The 25,004-nt window shown below is 38.9% G+C and overlaps 1 protein-coding gene across 1 annotated transcript; it reads right to left on the bottom strand.

Moving 5' to 3' along the window:
* Window positions 1–974: 974 nt before the first annotated feature.
* Window positions 975–24,560, bottom strand: LOC124288135 (TBC1 domain family member 25-like). The gene is made up of 6 exons (XM_046724706.1): window positions 24,454–24,560; window positions 23,583–23,823; window positions 11,209–11,318; window positions 7,497–7,645; window positions 6,078–6,226; window positions 975–5,171 (listed from the first exon to the last, which is right to left on the bottom strand). The coding sequence occupies exons 2-6, from the start codon at window positions 23,634–23,636 to the stop codon at window positions 3,483–3,485; spliced, it is 2,151 nt and encodes a 716-aa protein (XP_046580662.1). The 5' UTR covers window positions 23,637–23,823; window positions 24,454–24,560; the 3' UTR covers window positions 975–3,482.
* Between the last annotated feature and the right edge of the window lie 444 nt (window positions 24,561–25,004).

Below are 25,004 nucleotides of genomic sequence, written 5' to 3'. Positions count from 1 at the left end.
ATATGATGCAGATGGATTCCTTGGCCAAGACTGGTGAACTTTTGACTGTAAGGTCAATGGAGAATTGAACTGCATAATCACATGGCTACTTACATAACAGCCTCCTCTGAAACATTTACTCCAGAATGAGGCAGATTTCTACATTTTGCCTTGTGAAAATAATAACTGCAGTTGAGGCAGGGAACTCAACCTGTTTGTTTCATTTAATTTGACAAATTAATGGTAAGTGGTTTGTGACTGAGCAGTGCTATCTGTCTCATACCATTTATTCACCTGATGGAGTCAGGATATACTCCAAAACGTTGTAATCCTCATAATATAGAAGTTGACATCCATAATAATTCTCTTCCTCAGTGTGTAAATGCCAGAATATTCTTTATTATGAAAACTGATGTATAATCAACTACAGATAAGTGCATGCAAGACCTCAATAAATGTCGGACCTTACTCATCATGTATACACTTAAAGGTCATCTCAGGATTGAACACATGAGAATCATTGAAACAGTTTCTCAGTAACCTTTAAGATGGTTTGGACTGGCCTGACCTTTGACAGATATGACGATGTCAAGCTATGGTGTTAACAGAGACTTAAATATTTCAAAATAATCTTAATGCTGAGAATGTCAATTCAGTGGTCTCTTAACCGTCACCAGCCATGACTATATGGAGCATTATCAGCAAAATGTTTGAAGAATACCTCAGTCCTGTCACAGCATGTCGGCTTAATATGTGAAGAAAACTCAAAAGTGTCAATGGTCATTGATGCTTGGAACTTGTGCAAGAAAACCATGATCAGTGGGCAAGGACTCAATCCTGCACTCCAACCTTCCTGGCTTTAGATCACTGTGCTATGGAAACCTAGATCAGCCTAAATGAAATCACATCAGAAATGGTGTTCTCTATGACATCATTCCGACTGAAAAACAACATTTATCAAATCCAGTCTCAGTAAAGGTGATTGACAAGTGACAACTGATTTTTGTATTTATTTGATGAAGGTATAATATACAGCAGAGTTTGCAACAAATACTTAATATCAAGAATAGAAATGAGGATCCTCATCAATCACTTCACCTCCATCAGTTTACAGTATGTATACTAGTATCCCATCTGACAGCATATTAAGGAGATAATTCAAGACATTGTTTTGGTACATACCTATGATATCAACAATTACCGTAAGGTGCAAAATCCAAATTTCTTAAAAAGATTATTTCTAGTCAAATCCAGATGCACAATACTACTCAAATGATATTCAAAGGGGGGTGATCAGTACAGACAACATGAATGGAGGCATGTATGACTCTCATGAACATAAACTGTTCAAAGAACAAGTTTTGGAAATGAGAGCATCATTTCTTTGGCCAGATATTGCTGAGCTGATATTTATAAGACAATCAGTCTGGACTTTAGTGTAAAATTGAAATGGTTCTAAGAAATAAATCATCCCTGTACTGGTATACAAACTGTTTCGGTTCAGAACATGTATATGCATATAGAAAAACACAAACTGGATCTTCCACCTTTAAGCCTAATACCTGTTGCACTACATCTATTTGTTGCGATTCTTGAACCATTACTGGCCACACATGTAGATGGGCACAGTAGCTCATTCACAATCAACACAGAGGAAACTTTAAAAGTTTCTGACAATGATGGGAATGGCAGCAAGACAACACATATCACAGAAATATGGAGGAAGATTTACATTTCCTTGAAAGCATATCATGGCCATATTTACTGCACAGTTCAGTTCAAATTTTGTGCATGTATATATGTATTGGCAATTACTGTTGGAACAAAAACATTGACTATTTATAGTGTTAGATGATAACGGTCATAACAGACAGATGAACAATTTCCAAATATTGTCTTAAGTATGTCTCAATGATTTATGTAACAATGCCAGTCATGTTTAAGATCAGAAATCCAGGAGCTCTGTCGAATAACAATATTTCTGCTTCACAGATAATTTGGTAAAGAGGAGACTTTTAAATGTAATTTAACAGATGGATGAACAAACATCACACAATAAAGAAGCTCACATTAACGTTCTTGTCAGATGAACTAAAAGCCAAAAATGCAGGAAATGAATACTTCATATAACACAAGAAACAATTACCATTGAGAGTGACAAATTGTACTTAAATTATATGTGATTTTGTTTCTTTAGACCAGTATGAATCAGGTCAAATCAAATGGTTACAAAGAGTCATTTTTCAGTAGACGAGAACAAAATGACAAGACAGCACACGCAAGGCCAAAGCATTCCCTTGAGAGCTTATGACATAATAATTGAACCATTCAGCTTAGCACTAATCATGCTGATATAGACGACACTTTCAAGGGTCACCCCAGGAGACAATCATCTTTAACATTCCTTATAATATTTCAGGCAGCACCTGACTAATACTGACATTTGCATGACATCGGTACAATTTGTGTCAGATTTGAGACACAGCATCTTGCTTTGATACATATTTGTCAAGACTACAACCATAACCTCAAATCAAGATCCCAAACAACACCTGCACCCAACTGCTAGCAATAACCATTTAGTATGGCAACACCATGATTTGAGCACAGCCACAGCCAAAGATGTACATTTATGACTTGTAGTTTTGCAACTTTGGTTTCAAAGCTGACACAGTATTTTCTTGAAAAGTTTACATAAATTAATCACAATAATGATTGCTTCGGGAAAACTGATCCTTTGACAACACAATCATTCTTGAAAATATCACAGAAAACTAAAGATCACACTTAAATTTTACATACACACATATATATATATATAACGATGTATTTAAAGTCTGTTTGACCCCAACACACTACAGTGCAATAGGCAAGCACTAAGAGCAGCATAGTTCTCTATCCAAACAAACTGTTTCCATAACTGTTATTTACAGACATAAAATGATCTTTGTGCTGAAAACACATCCACTCACTAATACATGATGACGCATACAAGAGACTTGTGAGAATGCCAGAGAATAATTGTGTGGAGAATTTCACCTTCCGGGAATGATCATGCACGTTGATAATTAGCACAATACTGCTGGAGAAAGTTCAAAATGATTATCTGCACATTGTTAAATATGATGACTAGATAAAAACACCCGTGAATGTTGTAATAACTTAAGTATTGGTCCAACATAGTGAATACACGGTCCATGATGATCCACAGATCATAAGGCATCTGCCTTGTTCATATGTAACTTCAGAGTTACTCATCTCCTCACACACTAAGTCCTGAGTCATCTGCATCCTTCTCGGACAACATCTGCTGTGTGCGGAGATACTCAGAGTACAACTGACGAGCAGTATGCAGCACTTTATGTACACTGTGACGTCTCACCATTCGGTCAAAGTGCATGGCCACTTCCTCGTAGTCTAGTTTATTGCGCATAATGTGATTTCGATGTTGTAGGAGTAGTGTTAAACACAGGAACATAAGGAATGGGTTACCACAGCCAAATTCATGGGGAGGTGGCAACTTCTGAGCAATTTTTTGAGGCTGAGAGTATGTTGTTGGAACTCATTGATGATTCTCCATCTCCTGACTCACTGCTCTGGGACTGTTCCCCACCCTTTGCTGAAGATACATCATCAGCCTTAGTGTTGGCTTCACCTTCTGAATGACTAGATATTTCCTTAGGAATTGTAATATTGGCTGGTCTTCGCTTAGGTGATGATATCAGTTTCTTCATGTTTCCAAAGAAAGAGGTACGTGTCTGCTTTTCCTCGGTGTTTACTGGTGTTTCTGGTTTGTTCTCCAATGAAAGATGGAATTGCATCTGTTGGTCAGCATCATCTGCTTTGTCAGCATCCTGTGAAACATCCTCCACTTCAGCAAAATTCTCTTCCACAATACTGGCATCTGATGGAGTAGCGCCTGTACCACTGTCATTAGAGCTACCATTGAAATCGTCTTCACATTCACAGGAAGCATCTGCACGATCACCTCTCATGCCATTCAGTTCACTACTGTCCACACTGCCACTGGCACACTGGCCATCATCATTGTCACCGGATCTAGATTCCTTTGTCACAGCTGTGTCTTCAAGGTGTCGGTCTATAGAGGTGGAACGACGCTGCATTGCACGGGTATCAGGATCATCCAAACGAGGGTAGTCTTGTGTTATTTCTTTTCTCTCATCTATTGGTGATGCATCAAATGTTGAAACACTATTGTTGTTAGCAGAGTTTCCTGGTATGAGTTCATTAGGAACACTTCCACCATTACTCCGAATAGAAGACCCTTGGCGGCGCATGGCTAGCAGCTTGGCATAGACAGTTTGTTGAAAAGAAAATGATGGAGAGCATGGGGAGGTGGAAAGATACTTAAAATTGAAGCCTTCATCAGTGAGATCGAGTGAATGTTGGGGTGGGTCAGGTGGCAGGGTGCTGAGCATTACCTCCAACATGTACAGAGCATCATCAAGGGGAAACTCACGCTTAAGCTCTAGGAGAAGCCAGCGGTAGCAGAAGAATAGGTCACCAGCAGCAATGTTCTGTAGGTACGAGAAGTAGTCTGGATCATGAAGTTGAAGCAGATGGGCAAGGTGACTGAACTTTGTCATGATCGTAGCACCACTGGGCAGAAAGTTCGCTTTGAGCCGTTTCATCAGACCACAAAAACATAGATAAGCCTGAGCTTCATCCTTCTGAGTAACCAGGATGGGAGAGGCTATATCACTCATGCCTTGACAATAAGACACATCTGGATGTGTCAAGGAATAAGTTACCAGAATGTGAAATAAACTCAGAATGTTCTTATTTTCATCACCACCTGCATAAAACTTGTGTGTTCTATCTGTTCGTAGCACATCTTTCTTCACCATTGATGCTACATACTTCACCTCCTCAGTAGCAGTGTTTGTACTGAATCTCTCTTTCCACTCATCTCGCAGGCGGTAATATTCACGCTCCCTACCTTTCAGATAATCAAAGCGTTCCTTGCCTGATAAATTAGCTGGAAATATATTTAGTAAGTGTCTCCAAGTGACCCGCCTCAATGATGGTTCAATGCCGCCCTGGTAGATGCTGAGTCTAAACTCCTGCGGTTTTATCATGAACCCTCCTGAGTCCAGGTAGTTGTGGAACTCCATGTCAGACATTGGTGGTTTCACTGGGCGATACAACTCCTCATCAGTCTGCTTGAGGCCTATAAACAGATTCATTATAATGTGAACCATTAAAACTGTTTAAGTAGAAAAGTATTGTGTTGTGTCTGCTTAATGGAGGCAGGTGTGAGATGTTTGCCACTTCCCTGTAACCCATGAGGATGATGCTTACACACCTAAAAACATCAGGGAATACCAGGTTTTGAAACCAAGATCATTGATTTCTGTCATGCCCTAGGCACACAACTCCCAGTGAATCCCTGTGCTTTAGACAACTGGGCCACTCATGAGCAATGATATGAGTATGTGTAATACACATGATATATGATTCAGTGATTTGAGACTAAAAATCTGCCTGTAAAATATCAATGCCATTAATCATGTTTACGTATACAACATGCATCATCTAGTTGTAATACATTTTGAAACTGCTGTGTTTTGATTCGTTTCAGGACATTTCAGTGGTCAAATATAAACATGATAAAGATGACTATAACACAAAATCTCACTCTCAGCTTTATGAAACCAAAATAAGGTCAATGACCATACTAGCATAAGAATTACATAAATGCATAATCTTGTATTATTTTAATATTCAGCAGACAATGTCAAAGTGAAGTAACAAATACATTTTTTCAACCTGGCGGCTAGATGGCCTATATATAGAACTGGAATGATATGAGTAATGAAAAAGCTGAACCACTGCTGGGGTTATCCATGCAGTGACAAACTTTCAATGGCAGACCATGCCATAGACTCAAATAAACCTGACTGTTCAGACAAAGCAAAACAAATCCACCAAAACACATTATTCCAAACACAAGTGAAAAATAAAACAAATCAATTTAAAGAACATGTATGAGCTTTTAACATGCACAGGACGGCTCATCACTCTTTGTGGAGTCATTAGGCTAGTAAGTGCAGGAATGTGTGAGGAGGTGTGACCTACATAGCTCTCTGTACAGAGGTCATGGTCTTGCCAACCTGGGAGGTGATTGTTCCAGTGATGGCACCAAGAAGGGATGCCTTGTCTAGGATGTTGGTTACCTTATGTTGTGGAATGTCAGCTGGAGCAATCACATCCCAATCATCCAAACCTATACAACAGGAAAAGCATACTCTCATATATCTATATATCTTCCACTGTGCCTCAGTTTGCAACTACCAACAAGCTATGCCATATACTACTTTGCCACATGTCAATATATATAGGCATATGTGACATGCTCATTGATTTTCTCCCATCTCAAAATGTCTGCAACATCTGTTCTCTAGAAACTTATTTCTGATGAATGGTTAGACAAACCAACCTAAAAACAAATATGCTGCTCTTCCAAATCTATACATATACTTAGTAAGAGGTGTCTTGAAGCTGGATATGTAGTCCACAAGATAGCTACAGAACAAAATATGCCATCAAGTATTGATATTCAAAAATTGTCTGCATAAATAGTAAAACCTAACACCAAAATTGCCCATAAACATCATTCTATAGCATCCACACCACACTGCTGTCACAACCATTGAGATTGTGTCAAGGATACAGAAGTGATATTTCAAATAAGAATTTAACAGAGATATACTTTTTCTTTTAATCAATATACACCTGCAGGTTCATATGTTGAAAATTCAATCAAAATATTAACATAACACCTGGAAAAATACCTTCTACAATTAATAAAACAGTACACATGTGACACTATAATCATGGATGGATGAAATAACACGTTCATCTTTGGTAGTGATAGTTTAGGTAAAACCTGATGCTCAGTCGATACTGTTAGACTAACGTTTAGTCCCTGAATATATCATTTTGATAGTAACAAATAAACCCATTTAAACTAAAAAGGTGCCCCAGCGAGTTGGGAGATTCCTGAACCTGAGGAAATCTAGACTTGCTTCATTTAGGGCTTTAGCATTGGAGAGAGGGCTAGGCATTAGGGAACATAATGTGGTTTAGGGACTGTGAGACAGACTATCGATACTGTGTGTGCGCTTATTACTGATATGATACATGTATCCTTTAAAGAATAGGTTACTACCACTATATCTGTATCGAGTAAACTGAAAGTTGCCCTAAACATCGGCCATAATTACATGAAGACTAATTCTAAATGACAAGCTTATATGTGAGTATCATGGATGAAATTGAAAATTGAAAACTTGAGTTACCTTAGTTCACTTGTCAGTTCATTTAAATCTTGGATGACTTTAGTGCTCCATGTTTAACTGAACTCATCTGATTGCAGGATTGCCACTATAAACCTCCATCATAATACCAATCAACATGCTATATTGGTTACCTACAATTGCAGCATGAATTTCGGGAAGTTCTCTTCAGTGTACCACCTGTGAGAGTTTACTTACCATCTTCAAATGGCTTCAGGTCTACTTTGAGCTTGAGATAGGGATCCGAGGCACACTGAAAGGCAGCATCCATATCCCAGTCAGACAGCATGCTCAGGTACACCTCCTGGCCTTCTGAGTCGGGTGCAAGATAGCCCACTGTGAAGTCACTGAAACACCAGTCAACTCACCCATCAGAAAATGTCAACAATTACTGAGGACACAACCAACCACAAGTCATAAACACAACAGCTGATCATCATATATACAAGGTCCACTGAATCACTGTAGTTCTAACAATCACAGAAACAAAATAATAGTGTGCTATAATTCTTACATCATATTATCTTGATACCAAATCTGTTTTCAAAGTGCTCATTCAAGTAATGACAGTCACAACGAATTGATTACATGGAAGCGTCATGTATGATGATAGTGAAAACAAAAAAAAAGTGTAACCAGGAGGTGTGAAGTTTGAATTGTAAAGGTTAAGCATCGGAGTTTAACTTGAACACACAGTTGCTTTATGTCCATTCAGCTGGCTATGTGGTCAGTTCCACACTGTGATGACGTACATATACATCGTACAAACATTGTTAGCACGTTAACCAAATTGTGTAACATTCAACCGGAGTCGGTCGCCTTTCCAACAGTAACTTCTTTCACCAAAACTAAAACGTATATGCACTACATCTCTGGGTGAATGTGCTGGCATTTTACGTTTGGTACTTAATGCCTACATAAACCGCACAGTATATGTCCCTCCTCTTCAACCTTCACTTTGATGTCAAAATCATATCCAAATACATCACAGAGATAAATGCAATTCGCAGTTTTGAATTCTGTTAAAATTCGTTTTTCTATTTTATCATCCTCTCATTGTTGGGCATATCTACTGAGGAAAATTACATGCATCGTAAATCCCACCAGTCTTGACATATTACTAAATTAGAATTCATTGCGTTTTGCGTAATTTATAGTTGTCTTACTTTGAATGTCAAATTTTACTGGGAGAATTAGTTGTTGTTTTTAAATCCTGTATCATTGTGATCACCGGTATCTGTTGTTGTTTGATGGAATCACCAATGCTCATTCTGAAACATCGGCGATAAACCAAGAATCGCTGAGAATATTTTGGAAAATATGCAAACTTGAATGTAGAAGTGAACTTTCAGACAGAGTGTTTATGAAATCATGTCACATGTATGTCGGTTATGTTATGCCCATTACATCACAACTATAATTCAAAACCATCTTCCTTACACGAATCCTTGAATTCCTCATACAGATCAAAACAAGTGGTCGAAGTGAGCAAAGCTCACATACCCCCGCTTCCCACTTTGGGACATGGTAATGACTAATATTGATATATATAACGTGACATGGATCAGCAGCTCAAAAGAATTTCTCTTTGACTTTATATACATGTTAGATAATAGTTTTGGCATGTACTGATTACAGTAATAATTTATGGAAACTAGATTTTTTTTGGTTTTCCGTGGAAACCTGACATACAATTGAACTTGACTGTCTCATGTTGCACACAATGAAGTGGACGTAGATGAAGATTGCTATTTTTTAGCACATGGCATATCTGTGGTTCATGATTAACTTGTGTATTAAGTTTGGTGAACCTAGCATGTATAGTTTCGATGATATGCCATGGTCAGGTAACCATCAAATACATTTTGCATGTACCTAGCATGAACCTATGTAAACTTTAAGAGATATGCTCCGGACAAAATAATCGAACACATTTGGCACTAAGTCATGTTTCCATGGAAACAGTAAAAATAATAAAATTCATATCTGGATCTAAACCCCAAAAGGCACATCTAGGGATCATGCTTGATATGTGTACCAAGTTTGATGAAGCTAGCATGTATAGTTTGGAAGATCTGCTCCGGACAAGATGACATCCTCATAGTCACAGCCTAAGTGATGTTTCCATGGAAACAGCAAAAAAATACAATTCATATCTGGATCTACCCCCCAAAAGGCACATCTAGGGATCATGCTTGATATGTGTACCAAGTTTGATGAAGCTAGCATGTATAGTTTGGACAAGATGACATCCTCATAGTCACAGCCTAAGTCATGTTTCCATGGAAACAGCAAAAAAACAAAATTCTGAAAAAACTTTAAAATAGCAAAAGGCACATCAATGGGTAATGATTAACATGTGTGTGAAGTTTGGTGAACCTAGCATGTAAACTTTAAGAGATATGCTCCGGACAAAGTATCGGGACGGACTTCGTAGCGGGGGTATAATAAAATGACACTAATACCAAGTGTCTCAGTGAAATTTGGCTAAATATATCAGATGCCGCGCTGGGAAAGGACCGCTTGTGTGAAATGTAAACAAAACCCATCTCAGATTTTACAATGGGTATTGTTTTCTCACACTGTGAGAGATCCGTTTGCCTGCTCATTGCATACACTTGCCCATAAGTTTTAGAAGATGCATGAGAAGATCATCGTAGCAAGAGATAGTTAAATAAAAGAAGGTGTATTCCAATTATTTCCAAGATTCAACACAATATATTACAGTATAGTTTTGTAAGCTGGTCGCCATGAGTGACGCAAACTCACACAACGATGAAGGCACTTCTCCTATTTCTGACTATTTCCATTGGTCACAATGAAAACAAAAAGCAAATAACAACCAGTAGATTGTCAGAATGTGTCGAGTACTTACATGTCACATTTATGCATATACGTTGCTTGAAACAAGGAAAGTTTCCTTCCAAATATCCTGCGAACTTGTGTTGGTGAACACGCCATTTTGAGAAAGTGGCTTCCAGAAAGTGATGTCATACATGCGTCAACATTGTTATACATATTGGGTATTTTCATTAGGGTGAGGTTATGAATGAAAATACACACGATCATTTCTATCTTAATGCTTACATTTTCAGTTCTAATGCTTCTTTCGTATTTTTACATACTTTTTTTCAGGTGATTAATGTCAGTATTTCTTTTGCTTTGGGACTAGACCGGAGACCAGTCTAAATCAACTGGTACCAATTACGTCATAATCAAAGGTGGTATCTCTGGCCTGTTTAGCTCGGCAAACAGAGACCTCATAATCGCATAACATTTCAGCACTTACAGTGTGGGTTATACTTTCATTGTAAGAAAAATGACTATATTTTCAAACACTGATATTACGTAATTTAAAAATTCTATTTTGGTTCACATACAAAAACAGCGATTTTTTCGTGTACACTTCCCCTTTAAAGTAAACAGGTGACAGGATCATAGAAACGGAAACTTGCTATAGTATAACCAGGGCTCCAGATAATTTTTCAACATGAAGAGTACGTACTCCTTATTTTTTCAATACAGGAGTACGGAAAAAACTTAAGAGTACATTTAGAGTAGTAAAGTTAAAGTACATTTAGAGTACTAAATGGAATTTAATGGCGTATCAGTAGTCTTGTGTTTCGTTTCATGTATACACCACAACATTGCTACTCTTGTGTAAACAGGTCAATAAACAATAAAACAATACTTTTTCAGAAAAATATGTCTGTAAATAATTCTAAGACCGAACACCATGGTCGTGGTGCATATCTACTACGTTTTCTAAATTATTTCCTACCGTATCATGCATATTTTTTATCCGTACATACACCGATACGACCCTTATCTGGAGCCCTGGTATAACAGTCACTTGTTGACTACTATACCCATCTATACATGTGCATATGACACCGTGAGCCTGACATACCCCTTGATATCAAAGGCTCTGGCAAGTATTCCCTGCAGCATCTCAAATGATGTAATTTGCGGATCCACTGAAAACTTCTTATACTCAGGCTGCAACATGCCATCGCACTTCTGAAATGACAAGATTTACCAGATGTCAAATCCTGCACCCTACATGCATAAACATAAAACTTAAAATTGGATGCAAAATATGTACAAAGTGCATACCACTAGGACTGACTGACTGACTGAGTTTGGTTTTACGCCGCTTTAAGCAATATTCCAGCAACATCACGGCAGGGGACACCAGAAATGGGCTTTACACATTGTACCCAAGTGGGGATTCGAACCCGTGTCTTCAGCGTGACGAGCCAACGCTTTAACCACTAGGCTACCCCACCGCCCGTATACCACTAGGAGGCAGAAGTTTCATGCACTTTAATGCATTGTTTATATATATAAAAATAAACAAAAAGGATATTACAAATGAAATAACATTAAAAACAAGCATGGAATACATTTTAAATCGGAGCTGTTATAATTTAACATGTCAAGTTTCTGTTGGATTTCTACCTGGGACTTGTACATGTAAAGATTTTGAGTTTCCTAGCCAATCCTTGCATGTCTTCTTCACAATGTCTATATCACACATGTCCATAACACGTAAGTCAGTATGTTCTGTGGCAGTTAACCATTCCAGAAATAGAATGACCGAACCCACATCAATAAACATGATAAATAGAAATGCAATGTGTTTTGATTTGAACGATGCAAAAATAGTACCAAAATATTCCTTGGCTCTGTTTTGAAGTCATTTTTTCAAGATAAACTCAGACACTCAGAAAACTTTCCACAAAACTCCAAAATGCAACAAAACATAATAATAATAAAACAATTGGTTATATACTGAGGGAAACAAATAAAAGATCATATGAAAGCACAAGTGTTCCTTTATTTTTTTTCCAGGTTTCTTCACAAGTTGTGCGATACAAAGGTTGTGAAGAAACCTGGGAAAAAATGTAATTTTCTGATTAAAATTGATATTTTATACTTATCCTGACTCATGCTTAATTGCCTGTCTTCTCCTTCTTGCGAACTATAGTGGAACACTTGAATCCCCTTTTGAAGCTCCCTTCCAAAAAGTGGACGAAAAGTCACTCACCCCAGTAGTCTCCCTTTACCCCATCTTTGGCGCCAAAAGTTGGTCACATGATCAGCCATGCTTGTCACTCTCTCCGTATGTTCGAGCCCGACACTTGGATTTGCAGGGAAATCCAGAGTGCCATGAGGGGAGGTTGGGAGGGCTAACCTCATGAGTCAGGATAAGTATAAAATATCAATTTTAATCAGAAAATTACATATTTTTCCTGATCCTGACTCATGCTTAATTGGTTGTAGAATCCGACGGAATCGGTGGTGGGTCAAGCCACTCTGGATTCTCTGCTGATTTACGTCCTTATACCCCCTTAGGGAACTTCAAATGGCATTTGTCCTTTCTTCCAGCTTCCTCTGATGAGTGGGGGGACCACAACTTGTCAGATTTATCCTGGAATATCTTCTCCTGACATTCTGTGTGGATTTATACAACTCCATCCCTTGATGCTTGCATCAAGTGGAGAAGCGACCCTACTTCGTGTACAAGTAAGTCCTTACAAGTACAGGGTCCATCACTCATGCTAGCCTGTCCTAGACGTGCGCATGGACTTTAAAACCGTACTCTGCTGAGTGTTGGCTTTTACAAGTCACATGACAAAAAGGGTCAAACACCGTCTCCGATCTCCAAAAGCAGCCCTCCATTATTGTTGAGATGGAGCAGTTTCCATGCAGAGCTAGTGTGGATGCCAGTGCTCTGACTTCATGAGGATTGGAGGCTCGTGGAGGGATGAAAAGGCGCTTGAATTTTCGTCTCCATAATTTAGACCTTTGTAGATATATTTTCAATGCTCTGACTGGACATAAGGATCGATCTTGAGTATCCTGTGGTCCTAATATCGACGAAAGTGCTGGGATATGGCATTGTCTGTCTGGTTGACCAGGCAGTTGATGCTTTGCTATAAAATCCCATCTTAGTCCCAGATGCACTGTGTCACGATGCATGTCAAATCTTGTTCTTCTGAAGTCTAGAGCATGAATTTCTAACATCCTTGCCGCTGTTGCTAGGGCTACGAGGAACAGGGTTTTATGAGTTAATTTCTCATATGATGTCCTTTCTAGTGGTTCATAATCTTCACTGGTAAGATGCTGTAACACCACATTGAGATCCCAAGCGGGCGCCTTGAATTTCCTTTGTTGGTCTTCCAACTTGAATGAGCGTAGTAGTGCCAGTATCTCTGGTACTTTGGTCAGTTTTATACCCGTTTTCATCATGATAACTGTGCTCAAGGCCGCTAGGTATGTAGAGAGTGTAGATCCCTTTAATCGTTTTGTCTGTCTGAGATGACAAAGATATTCCGCCACTTGAGGATGTGTTGCTTCCATCGCAGTGAAACCTTTATTCCGTGCATATTTCTTAAAACTTTGCCACTTGTCATCATACAAGGTACGGGTTGATCTACGTAAGGCTAAAGTTACTGCTTTGGTGCTCTGGTGGAATATCCTCTTTTCTTCAAGCAAAGTCGTTATACGCTCCATGCGTGTAGCTGAAACATTGTTGGGTTTCTGTGTACTTGCTTCGTGTGTGGATGAATCAGTAGATTTGGCCACTTTGGAAGTTGTAGGATTGGATTTCCTATATCTTGTATGAGGTTGGGGAACCACTCTCTCGCTGGCCAATAAGGCGCGACCAAAATCAGTTGTAACTTGTTCGTCACCTTGATTTTCTGTAATACCTTCGGTATTAACGCTGGTGGAGGGAACACGTAAGCGTTTAGTCCTTCCCAAGATATGCTTAGAGCATCTGTTGCCCATGCTTGAGGATCTGGAAACGGAGAGACGAATGTTGGTAGTTGTTTGTTGAACTTGGTTGCGAACAAATCTACCAGTGGGGATCCTACTGTCCGAATGATGTCCCTGAATGCCTCTGGATGTAACATCCACTCCGTCGGTGATGGATTCATTGGACGGGATAGGGCGTCTGCTATCACATTTCTGGCTCCGGGAATGTGTGATGCTTTTATGTCGATGTTCAGGTTGTCTACTATGCTGAATAGTTGAAAGCTGAGGTCCAACATGCTCCTTGATCTTGTTGACTCTTGTTTGTTGATGTAAAACGCCACTGTGGAGTTGTCCGTATGGATCATCAGTTGAGCGTTCTTTAGTATGCTGGACCAGTGTAGTAAGGCGTTTATAACTGCTTTCAACTCTAGCATGTTGATGTGTAGTTTTTGTTCCTGATTCAACCACTTCCCCGATGCCACTTTGTTGTTTAAGTGAGCTCCCCATCCTTGAAGGGACGCATCTGCGTAGAGATGAATGTTGGATTCCGGCTCTACTAAGTAGGTTCCTGCGCAGACATTCGACTTCCGTGTCCACCATAATAGGTATGGTTTCAGTTCGTTCGGTAGGACGAATGGATCCAGACTGTCTAGATGATCGTTCACAAACACTTGTAGTGGGCGCAAAAGTAATCTGCCTCTGTGTGTCATGTCTTGTGCTGACGTGAGGAGACCGAGTAGACTCTGCCACTCTCGTAGTGGTAGTGGAGAGAGTAGTGTTTGTGATATCATCTGTTGTATCTTGGTTCAACGGTCCTCCGGGACTAGTAGTCGATTCGTTGAAGTGACGATTCAGTATTCCTAGGAACTGTAGATCCTGTGTAGGCTCTAATTCCGATTTGAGATGATTTACTAACCATCCTAGTTGAGTGAGTAGCTTGATCGTAAACGTCAGTTGCCGTTTGAGTAGATTGGGATCTTGATGAGCTTGAATCCCGTCGTCTAGGTGAAACGCACTGCGTAGACCTTGATGATGTAGGTAACTGATGATGGGCTTTGTCACTCGAGTAAACAACCAGGGGGACGGCGATATTCCAAACGGTAGTACCTTCCACTGGTAGTGACGTCCATTGAATAGGAATCGGAGGTATCTCCTTGAGTCCTGATGTATTGGGATGTGAAGATACGCATCATGTAGATCTATGCTGGCTAGATATTCTGACGGACGGATGATCTGTCTGAGTTGTGGAAGATGTACCATTTTGAATCTTGCGGGCCTTTTTAGATAATCCTGGTTGAATTTCTTCATGTTGTAAATCAGTCGGAACTTTTCCTTGGAATATTTCTTGGGAACTAGAAAAATTGGGGAGTGAAAACCGGGTGTGGCGATTTTTATTTCTTCGACTGCCTTCTTGTCGAGTAGAGTTGTAATGGCATCGAGTAATTTCTCCTTCTGATCGGCAGCATAGTTGTACATCTGAGGAGTGCTTGTTAAAGGTGGAACTGCTTGCAGTTCTATCTTGTATCCTGTGTGTAGTATCTGGGATACATAATCGTCTTGTAGAATTCCCCAATTCTTCCAGTAAAGTTGTAGGCGTCCACCCACTGGTGAGGGTTGTACGGGAACGGTTGGGGGTGGAAGACTCCAGTCGTTCCGACCCTGTCCATCAACGTCTAAAGTTCCTGGCACCTCTGAATCCTCTGCCTCTTCCCGGGGTTACCTCTAGGAGCTCTGGTGGGGCGACGAAAAGAATCCTTACATCCCTTGGAAGTGCCATATTTCTTGTCTCTAGCGCTCTGAATTCCTGCAAATTGAGATTTGCCAGAGTAGCGCTGCGATGTCTGTCTGATAACACTGGCCAGTGTATCGATGGACTTGATCATCATGACTTCTCTGGACTACTTCGTAATTTCTTTTGCCACGTCCTCAATCTCCCCTGCGAAGATATTCGTTGCTGCCCATGGAGCTCTGATTAACGGTTTGGTGAACTTCTCACTCCATTTACAAGATGATAGTAGACCTTGTCTTCTTAGCAGCGTTAATCCCGCCGATGTAGACGCTAAATGTTCTGACATAAACTGTTGGTCTTTCCTTTGGGTCAGTAAGGCTGAGTAGATCATCCGATCTTCTTCAGATGTTGAGTTTGCAAACTTCGTAATTAGGGTTTCGTTGATGGCTCTTGATCTGGCTAAACCAAAGAAGGTACGTCTAGTGGTTGTGTCTAGTTGCGCTAGCTTCCTGTCCTCCACTTTATAAGTCCTGATGCGAGCGTCATTGATGAGTTTATAGTTTTCATCTACGTCTGGGGCCTTCATGAATGGTTCCATGTGGTGTAGTGAAAATCTCTTGGCATTAAAAGGTGGAATGCTTTGACTTTGATACTTGGTTGCCTTCTTGAAGCTGAGCTGAGGTTGTCTGGGACGTCCAATACAGGGTCTATGGGTGGCAGCGTCAGCGTGTCAAAATCGTTGTCAGACATCATGTATGTGTATGCTTCATTATTGTCTTTAGATAGTGATGCAAGCTCTAAACCATTAGCCATCCAGGATTTAATCTGTGTCGGAGAAAATAATTCCCCCATCATCTTCAGGTTTAGATGTGTCTTGTTCTGAAGATCGTTGCCGTTGGTCCTGATCTCTAGGTGGAGATCTATGTGTAAGCCTGCGCGAAGGCACTCATGAGTGCCTTCCTGGAGATGTGGTAGGTGATCTGTATCTGCGTGGCGATGACCATGAAGACCTTCCTGAAGACCTGCGCGAAGGTGATCTGTCTCTGTGAGCTGTATGCCTTCGTGAAGGTCTATACTCTCTTCTACGGGACGTTCGCGCAGACCTCCGATGATTGTCTGAGTCCGAGGATGAGGATGATCTGCGATGCCTTAGCGAATGCTCCTTGTCTATTGCAGGAGCCTCCTTCCTTCGCGAATGCCTTCGCAGATGCTGTCTCGACTGTTGTCTCGAAGAGTGTCTTCACAAGAGTGTTGCTGTCATGAGTGCTGTCTTCATGAACGTTCCCTTCATGAACGTTCCCTTCACGCAGGTTGCTTCCTTCATCCCGATGAGGTGTAGACGATGCTCGTCCTCCTTGCAGATTCGTCTGCTTCTCCGCAGTCTTCTCCTGTGCGAACCTTTGTTCCATCAGGTCCATCATCTGCTGGATAAACAGCTGCATAAAGATGCCCGGGTTGAAGGTCTGCGCTGATAACTGGTGTTGTTGTACAGATGACGCCGCAATTGACAGTGCTGAGGTGTCATCTATAGACTGCCTGTCCTCCCTGGTATCTGCAGTCTGCGTAGACAGGACGTCTGATTGTGTAGATATAGTTGCTGACGTCAGTGTAGAAGAAGATCTCATCTTCTTCCTCACCGGTACTTCAGGGATGAGGATCGGCAGCTCATCGTAAACGTCTGCTTCGTCCGTTGGGTTGATATCTGCGGCGAAGGACCTCGACTTCTTCGTTGCCCCCACAGACGACTTGACTGCAGACTTGTCTGAAGACGGCTTAGTCTTCACAGCAGACGATGTCCTAGTCTTCTTGGACTGCGATGAGGGTTGTTGAGCCGATGACGATCTCTTCCTAGGGCCGGAAACCTCATTTCTCTGCACTGAAGACACCACCGGCAGCTCACTGGAATGATGTACCTCGACAGACAACAACCCACGGTTATTAACGCATTCACCCTGTTGAGACATGACTTGTAATTGTCGCCTCAACCTGTCCTTGGCACGTCTATGAACAGATTATAAATAATTATAAAATTCAATTTGAGATAAATGTTGACAAAGTTTACAGCGAAAGCTGGAAGAACATATAGAAGTGCAGTTATGACATAAAGAATGCGGATCAGCAACTGACAACCGAAACCTGCAAGAAATGCAAGTCTTCATGAAATGTAAACAAGTTGAAACGGACAAATTTAGAATAAATTTCAAACCATATTGCTGGTACATCCTTGCTGAAGCCCTTATACAGCTTAATTTAGTATAAAAGCCTAAAATTCAAAGGATATATGCCGTATAGGGGACCCAGGCGCGCTCTCACAACCGTCCACTAGAGCGAAGGAGAGAGTGACAAGCATGGCTGATCATGTGACCAACTTTTGGCGCCAAAGATGGGGTAAAGGGAGACTACTGGGGTGAGTGATTTTACGTCCACTTTTTTTAAGGGAACTTCAAAAGGGGATTCAAGTGTTCCACTATAGTTCGCAAGAAGACAAGCAATTAAGCATGAGTCAGGATAAGGAAAAATAATAAGGAAGACTTGTGTTTTCATGTGATCCCTTATTTTTCCCCTCAGTATATAACATGACTACGCCAAATGCAATCTTACAATCATTTGAACACTCATTTTACATTATCATGTTCAGTATTAAATTAGATATACAAATTTTAAGTGGTTGTTTGTCTGAACAGGTATAGTATTCCCAGAAATTACTGAGAAAGTTGTTTCAGCAAATATCTAATACATGTATTTAAACTATAGAAGTTTTACTTGAATGTTGAGATATGATTCTCTTACAGTCTTAGTGTCTTTTCAGTACTTTGAGAGACCTCCTTGCCCTGCAATACACGACTGAATGCTCCAAGGTACGCTACCGATCAAAGTTTGTCAGAAATCATGTGACAGTGTTTCCCAATATTCGACCACTTCTTCCTTCATATTCTCAATTTTTTAAAAGTCCTTTTTGGTTTATTCTGCCCTTCATTAGTCTCCACACATTCTCAATAGGGTTATGATCTGGGCTGTAGCTGGGCCAGTCTAAAACTTGAACATTTTTGTCCGACAACCACTGTTTTGTGTAGCCTGCAGTGTGTTATGGGTCGTTATCCAATCCAATTATCTTCATACAGTATTTGGGCTGTTGGAAGGAGGTGATCATTTGAGATGTCAACATATCGTTCCTTTCGGTAATTTCCAGTGAAAATACACAACAGCGACACTCCACTTGATGATACCCCAACCCATATGTGAAATTTCGGGCTATGTTTTGGGCGTAGGCCAATAGGTTTCACAGTATTTTTTTGGTCAAAATTTTCACCCAGTTCAGGAATTTCAACAGAAAAGAAAACATTATCCCAATCTTGATTTTTGTGAGCCCTACACCAGTTCAAGTCAAGTGTTTATTCCAGTATGCATATACAATGCAAAATATATACAGTTTTATATACAATAGATACATTGCAATATTGCCTTAGTTTGCAAAACATAACATTATAGATATACATATGTCATATATATTATGGTGAATAAATATTGTATGTGTGATATCTATCATCTCATGTTTTATATGCTCTTGAAACGTCTTTCTTTTTATGCATCTTTCATCTATGGTGAGCGAATTCAGCACTTTTTACCCAAATAAGTAATTCTTGTCTGAGGATTGCATTACATACTTGAGGACTTCCCCTATTAATCATCTCATTTCTGATATTCTCAACGCTTTTCAATTTTCCCCTACTCACAATCTGACCAAGTTGCTGGCGATCCGCCGTTCTGAACTTCCTTGGCCTCCCTGCCCCTGTCTTGAGATCAATCCCAACTCTTGACTGAATATTCTTCAAAGTTCTGTATACTGTAGACAGAGGAATGTCATGTCCACCAGCTAACTCTTTTGCATTAGTCACACCCCTTTCAAAATCATCTAAATCCAGCTTTCTTTTCTCTTCTGCTGCCCAATCTGCCATGTCAACACAGGAGGTCATCTGCTACACCAGGGGAGATACCTCCTGATGTAGTTAGGTTCATTCTTAAGACTACAAGAGTTGCCTCCCATATTGAGTACTTTACTACATACTGTAACACCTATTTTAAAATTGTATTATCATTATTAGAAAACAAAGATATGCTCAGCATCCTTTTGAGAAGGGACTTTACAAATACCTGACACCCATTACACAGCTCTTCTATTTCATGATCATAACCTAAGATCAAACAATTTGCAAAAGATCATGTAAATCTTTTCAGTACATTAACAGGATAATGGTCAACTCATACACATCCAGCCATGTACAGTAAACTATGGCTATAATGAACTCAAAGGGACCACTAATTTTAGTCCATTGCAAGAGAATTTTGTATAGGTTTATTATGAACATTAACATTGTCGTTGGAAGACTGACTGAGTTTACATTAGGCTACCCCACCGCCCCGTCGTTGGAAGAGGACAAAAGGGGACACAAAAATAAATCACTAAATGTCTCAGTACATTATCAGGTATATGTTATATCCATCAATTTTATATGATAAAATATATAGGAAAAAGCCAGGACGAAAACAGTTTGTTATATATTCCAGTTCATTATCAGTGTCTTTGTTAGAAACATAGTTAACAGAACACCTAACCTACACATCAATCTATACCTTCATTATTTATTTTTAAAGACAATTAGCATTTGAATTTAATCCATATGTGATAACATAGGTAGTTGATTTTGAAGATTATCTGCCAATTATCTACCAGCATATTTACCTCTTGAATATAATATTTATATTTCATATGTTAGATTTCAAAGCATTATCATGGTTAAACACTTAATAGTTCAATTTCTGGAAACGGTCTATCATGTTGTAATGTACAAAATAGGAGTGAGAAAGTTTCAAGTCAAGATCAATAATCATCTTAACTGAACATACACAGGAGTGTGTATTGCAATTCTAGTACAAATATATACAGCCTACAGGACATATAAACACTACTTTTTTAAGACTTTTACTTCATTGAATTAGTTTAGTGTTCAGGAAACAAATAATGTTTCTATTGATTAGTGCCCAGTGAGATATTAAATGTACTCCTACTTGTACTACAGAATTATAAAGCTTTAACTCAAGTTTTCTTATGGGTGTTGTTACAATTGTCCCTAAATTATCAGGGATTTACCTTTGTCCCTACACTAGTTTTTAAAGAATACATCTTGGGGTCCAAGGCATTAAAATGGGTCCTTAGGTGACCTCTGTACCAACAGCAAACAAAATATCAAAGAATGTGTTATACCCATTGGAAGCAGAAGTGATTGAGTGAAGACAATTTGACATGGACCATCTGGTCACTGGTTGTATTTCTATTTAAAACAGGAATACAAGTTAAAACTCAAGCAAGTTAAAGGGAAACAAGCCTCCAACTTTTTGTCGTCCAGCCAGCACCATTTTAATTAGCCGCAGTTAACAGTGGATGCCAATTAATAATGAATTATTGAAACCACCCAACAAACTGGATATTGGACCAGCAATGGAATGCCTCGTTGAAAATCAGGGAAATCCCCTTGAATTCTCATATTTGATCAGATAATGCTTACAAACACTTTATGAGCACTTATGTTCTTCATTACACAGCAATTACGTGTACAAATTATTTTGCAAGAATATAGTTCAGTTAATCTATTCATCAATGTTTTATTGTATAAGCTCTACACTTATATTTATCATCATTCACTTCATTGAGTAATATAATGATAATTTGATGTGGTGAATGTATTACATGTTATGCAATATGCATGTGGCAGCGCAGCCAGTGGCAAAGGATTTGCCAAAAATCAGATGGGAATACACCTTCAGTACACTTGGGCACCTGTGTAAAAGCAACTTACTTTGTTCAAAGGACTAACGAATATCATGTTGATTGATTTCTCATTGTTGATTAACTAAAATGAATATTGCATAGAACCATGGATATCATGAATATAGATATCATATGTGCTACCTCAGCTGACCAAAGACACATTTCACCAATGTGAAACACCTGAAACAAACAAACAGTAGAGAGACAAACATGGGATTTGATATCCCATAATACCTTAGAAATTTTCAAATATTTTTGAGTGTTACAATGACACATGACATCAAACAAGTTTCTTTGTACAGGTTCTGATGTATGAAATGTTGTTCCTATGTGTGGATATTGACCAATATGTTCCAGATAACTGCCTGATATCATACCTATAAGGTTTTTGGTTGTAATTATGTTATTTGTATTTTGTTTTCATTCCTCTGCTGCACCAGGAATGTGTGAGGCCTCTATGGTTACAGATCAAACTGTATCATGAATAAACATTATCCCGCAAGAGCAATCAATTATTCCACAGTGCTATTATTTCATTAAATACATTCAGTTAAAGCTGCAGCTAAAATAACTTCATAGTGGTGTATATATAATTTCACAATTTAGTGTTCACAAACATTCTATAAAGTTATATCGTTGGGTATTTTTAATTGAATCACAGTTTTATTTGTGAAAAATATGTGTTCAGCCGATTGCAAATTTCAAGTTTAATTTATGAGAACATACACAGTAATCTTTATAACTATGCCTGTCACAATAGAAAATAAAATTCAAATGTTGAATCATTATGTCAAGGGATAATCGCTCTCAGATTTCACATTTTATTGACGTTTGTTATCAGCTGTTTGTTTATCTCAAGTCTTCAAAGGGATACTGTGCACTTTATAACTGTGCATAATTACAGATGTTCACAGGCAGTTTCATGCTTTTTTAAAAGTCTTGTATGCATTAATCAACAACAAAAAATCATATGTTTGCTGGCTGTATCTTCTTATTGTATATCCTTTGTTACAACAGACTGCTTCACATTCTATAATCCTCCTAAAGGTGTAGCTTTGCATCAGTGTGGCGCTAATAATGCTGAACACAAGTAAAACATGTCAAAATAATATATAGTCCATAATAAGCAAATTTAAATTCCTTGAAGAAACAACCAATCCATATTTTAAAATCTTCAAAGCTGGAGTTTTGTTTCCCTTTAAGTACATTTCATTTAAGTAGGTTTAATCATTCAAACATCCATACCGTCAATGGGACTCTCAGTGGTTATACTTTTGTATTCTGTGTTTACTTTCATGCACACAAGAAGCAATATTTTAGCCTTTGTGTTCAAAAAAATGTTGTGATTTTAGCATGTTGAGTGGACCAGCTGATGTTTTTAAGTTTAAGGGTAAGTTCAAATTTTGTGTGCAGGTGAGTTTGATTCTTTGATGGATATGCTATTTTCATGGGGAACAAATCTGTGTGTGGAGCAGTAGACTATGAACAGTATCCGTGAAAACTGATCTAATAGTCATGTGTATGTGTGTGTGTGTGTGTGTGTGTGTGTGTGTGTGTGTGCGTGCGTGCGTGCGTGCGTGCGTGCGTGCGTGCGTGCGTGTGACACATCAAAGATCTGGCTTTATTTTAACTAAACTATTGTCAATGAGTGTTCACTGTTGATCACATATGCTCAGTAGAAGAATTGAGTCTCTTTCTAGGGTGACTGAATTACTGTAGGCCCACCAGAAGTACAATTATTTGTTTATATGCCATCCATCATACCGCCTGGATATATTATGACCAATACATTTCCATCATCACATTTGGATTCCATCCACATTTTTAAGTCAACGAATATTGTTATGTCATTTAGTCAAGACAAAGTCTTAAACGATTTACTGCAGAATCAGGGAACCAAACACTGTCGATGCCACCGAGAAGCGGCAGACAGCAGTTCATGCATTTAGTCAGTGATTTACATTACCTTCACTTTGACACGAATCACCTCACGGTTTTCCAAGTTGTAAAATCCAGCCATAGTACCTTTGCGTGGAATAAGTATATTCTTCTTAACTGTTGGTGCTTACACATCACAATATACAACGAGATGTCATTTCTACAACTTCACCCTCAGTAGCAGTCGCCATTTTCCTCCATAGCCTCGATTTGGTGTCGAGCAACGGAAGTGCAAAGGTATGGTCTATTGCAGGGAAAGGGTACTCATTCTACAAAAAGATAGAAGAAGACATGCCTATTTGTTTGTATGATAAATAACGGACAATATTCAATGATAAAGAAAAATAGGAAATATTAAATAGGTTAAAGAAAACATGGATAATATATTCTAAAATACAGCAGGAATGAATTTGATGTGTACACCCCTTCAATACTATGGAAATCGAGCATTCAGCATAATGTACACGTAGACCAAATCCGTACATTAACAAATCGATATGGTCTCTATTTACACATGATTCAACACATTTTATTATGAATATTCTAAACAAACCTAAGACACCAAATTGTGTTGTGTTAAGACACTGCTAATAATCTAATATAACAACATACAGTTAATATGAATCAAGAACAGGATGTTATTATTTCTCTAAACACTTTGATCTACGTAGATCTAATGTCAAAACTGTGAAACACAACCATTTTTGAAGATGACTAAACTCGTACCTGTCAAGTATTAATTGTCACGATTTAGTAGTGTTCACCCCAAAATGACATATGTTTTATCCAAATATATTAATGTCCTCGTGACAATGTGTAAATTAATCTTCTGACCGGTACATTATATCATGAAAACTCCAATATGGTCGATTTGACAAAGTGTGTGTACAATACTCTACCTGTCAGGTTTTACCAGCGTCTGCTCCACGCGGTGATGATTACCTTATGTACATAGTATATCCCACGTGAAGTTGTCTCATTGTACTCATATGCAATTTAGGTATAGGTCAGTAATTGTTGATTGTACAAATTGCCACATACGAACTACAACTGCTGATCGTTGGAAAGCCATAAAATGAAACTGAATGGCACTGATTTTACATCAGCACATTGAGGCTGAACAAACAGATGTCTGCATTTATACGAGATTAAAACTGTAACAGATCAGCGTTCATTAAGCTGATGTCTAAGGGGGGAATGAATCTATATATCTTTCCAGTTACATCCCTTTCCCAGCTGCGTGTCTGTCACCCTACAGTAGACAAATACATCGTTTATGTGTGCATATATACGCCCGCAGAGACGATTACAATAATATCTGTATTTACATGCATGGCCATATGTGTATATGTCCAGATTCACGTGCTCGAGAAGCATAAATTTCTGGACTTCTTTGTACATTAATGCTTAAATACACCTGAAGAAATCAATAAATGTATATTATATGTAT

This window comes from Haliotis rubra, unplaced genomic scaffold, assembly GCF_003918875.1.
Source record: "Haliotis rubra isolate DU_JTF1 unplaced genomic scaffold, ASM391887v1 Scf111, whole genome shotgun sequence".
Lineage (NCBI taxonomy): Eukaryota > Metazoa > Mollusca > Gastropoda > Lepetellida > Haliotidae > Haliotis > Haliotis rubra.
Note: the sequence above shows the minus strand (reverse complement) of the source record. Positions and strands in the feature narration are given on the sequence as shown.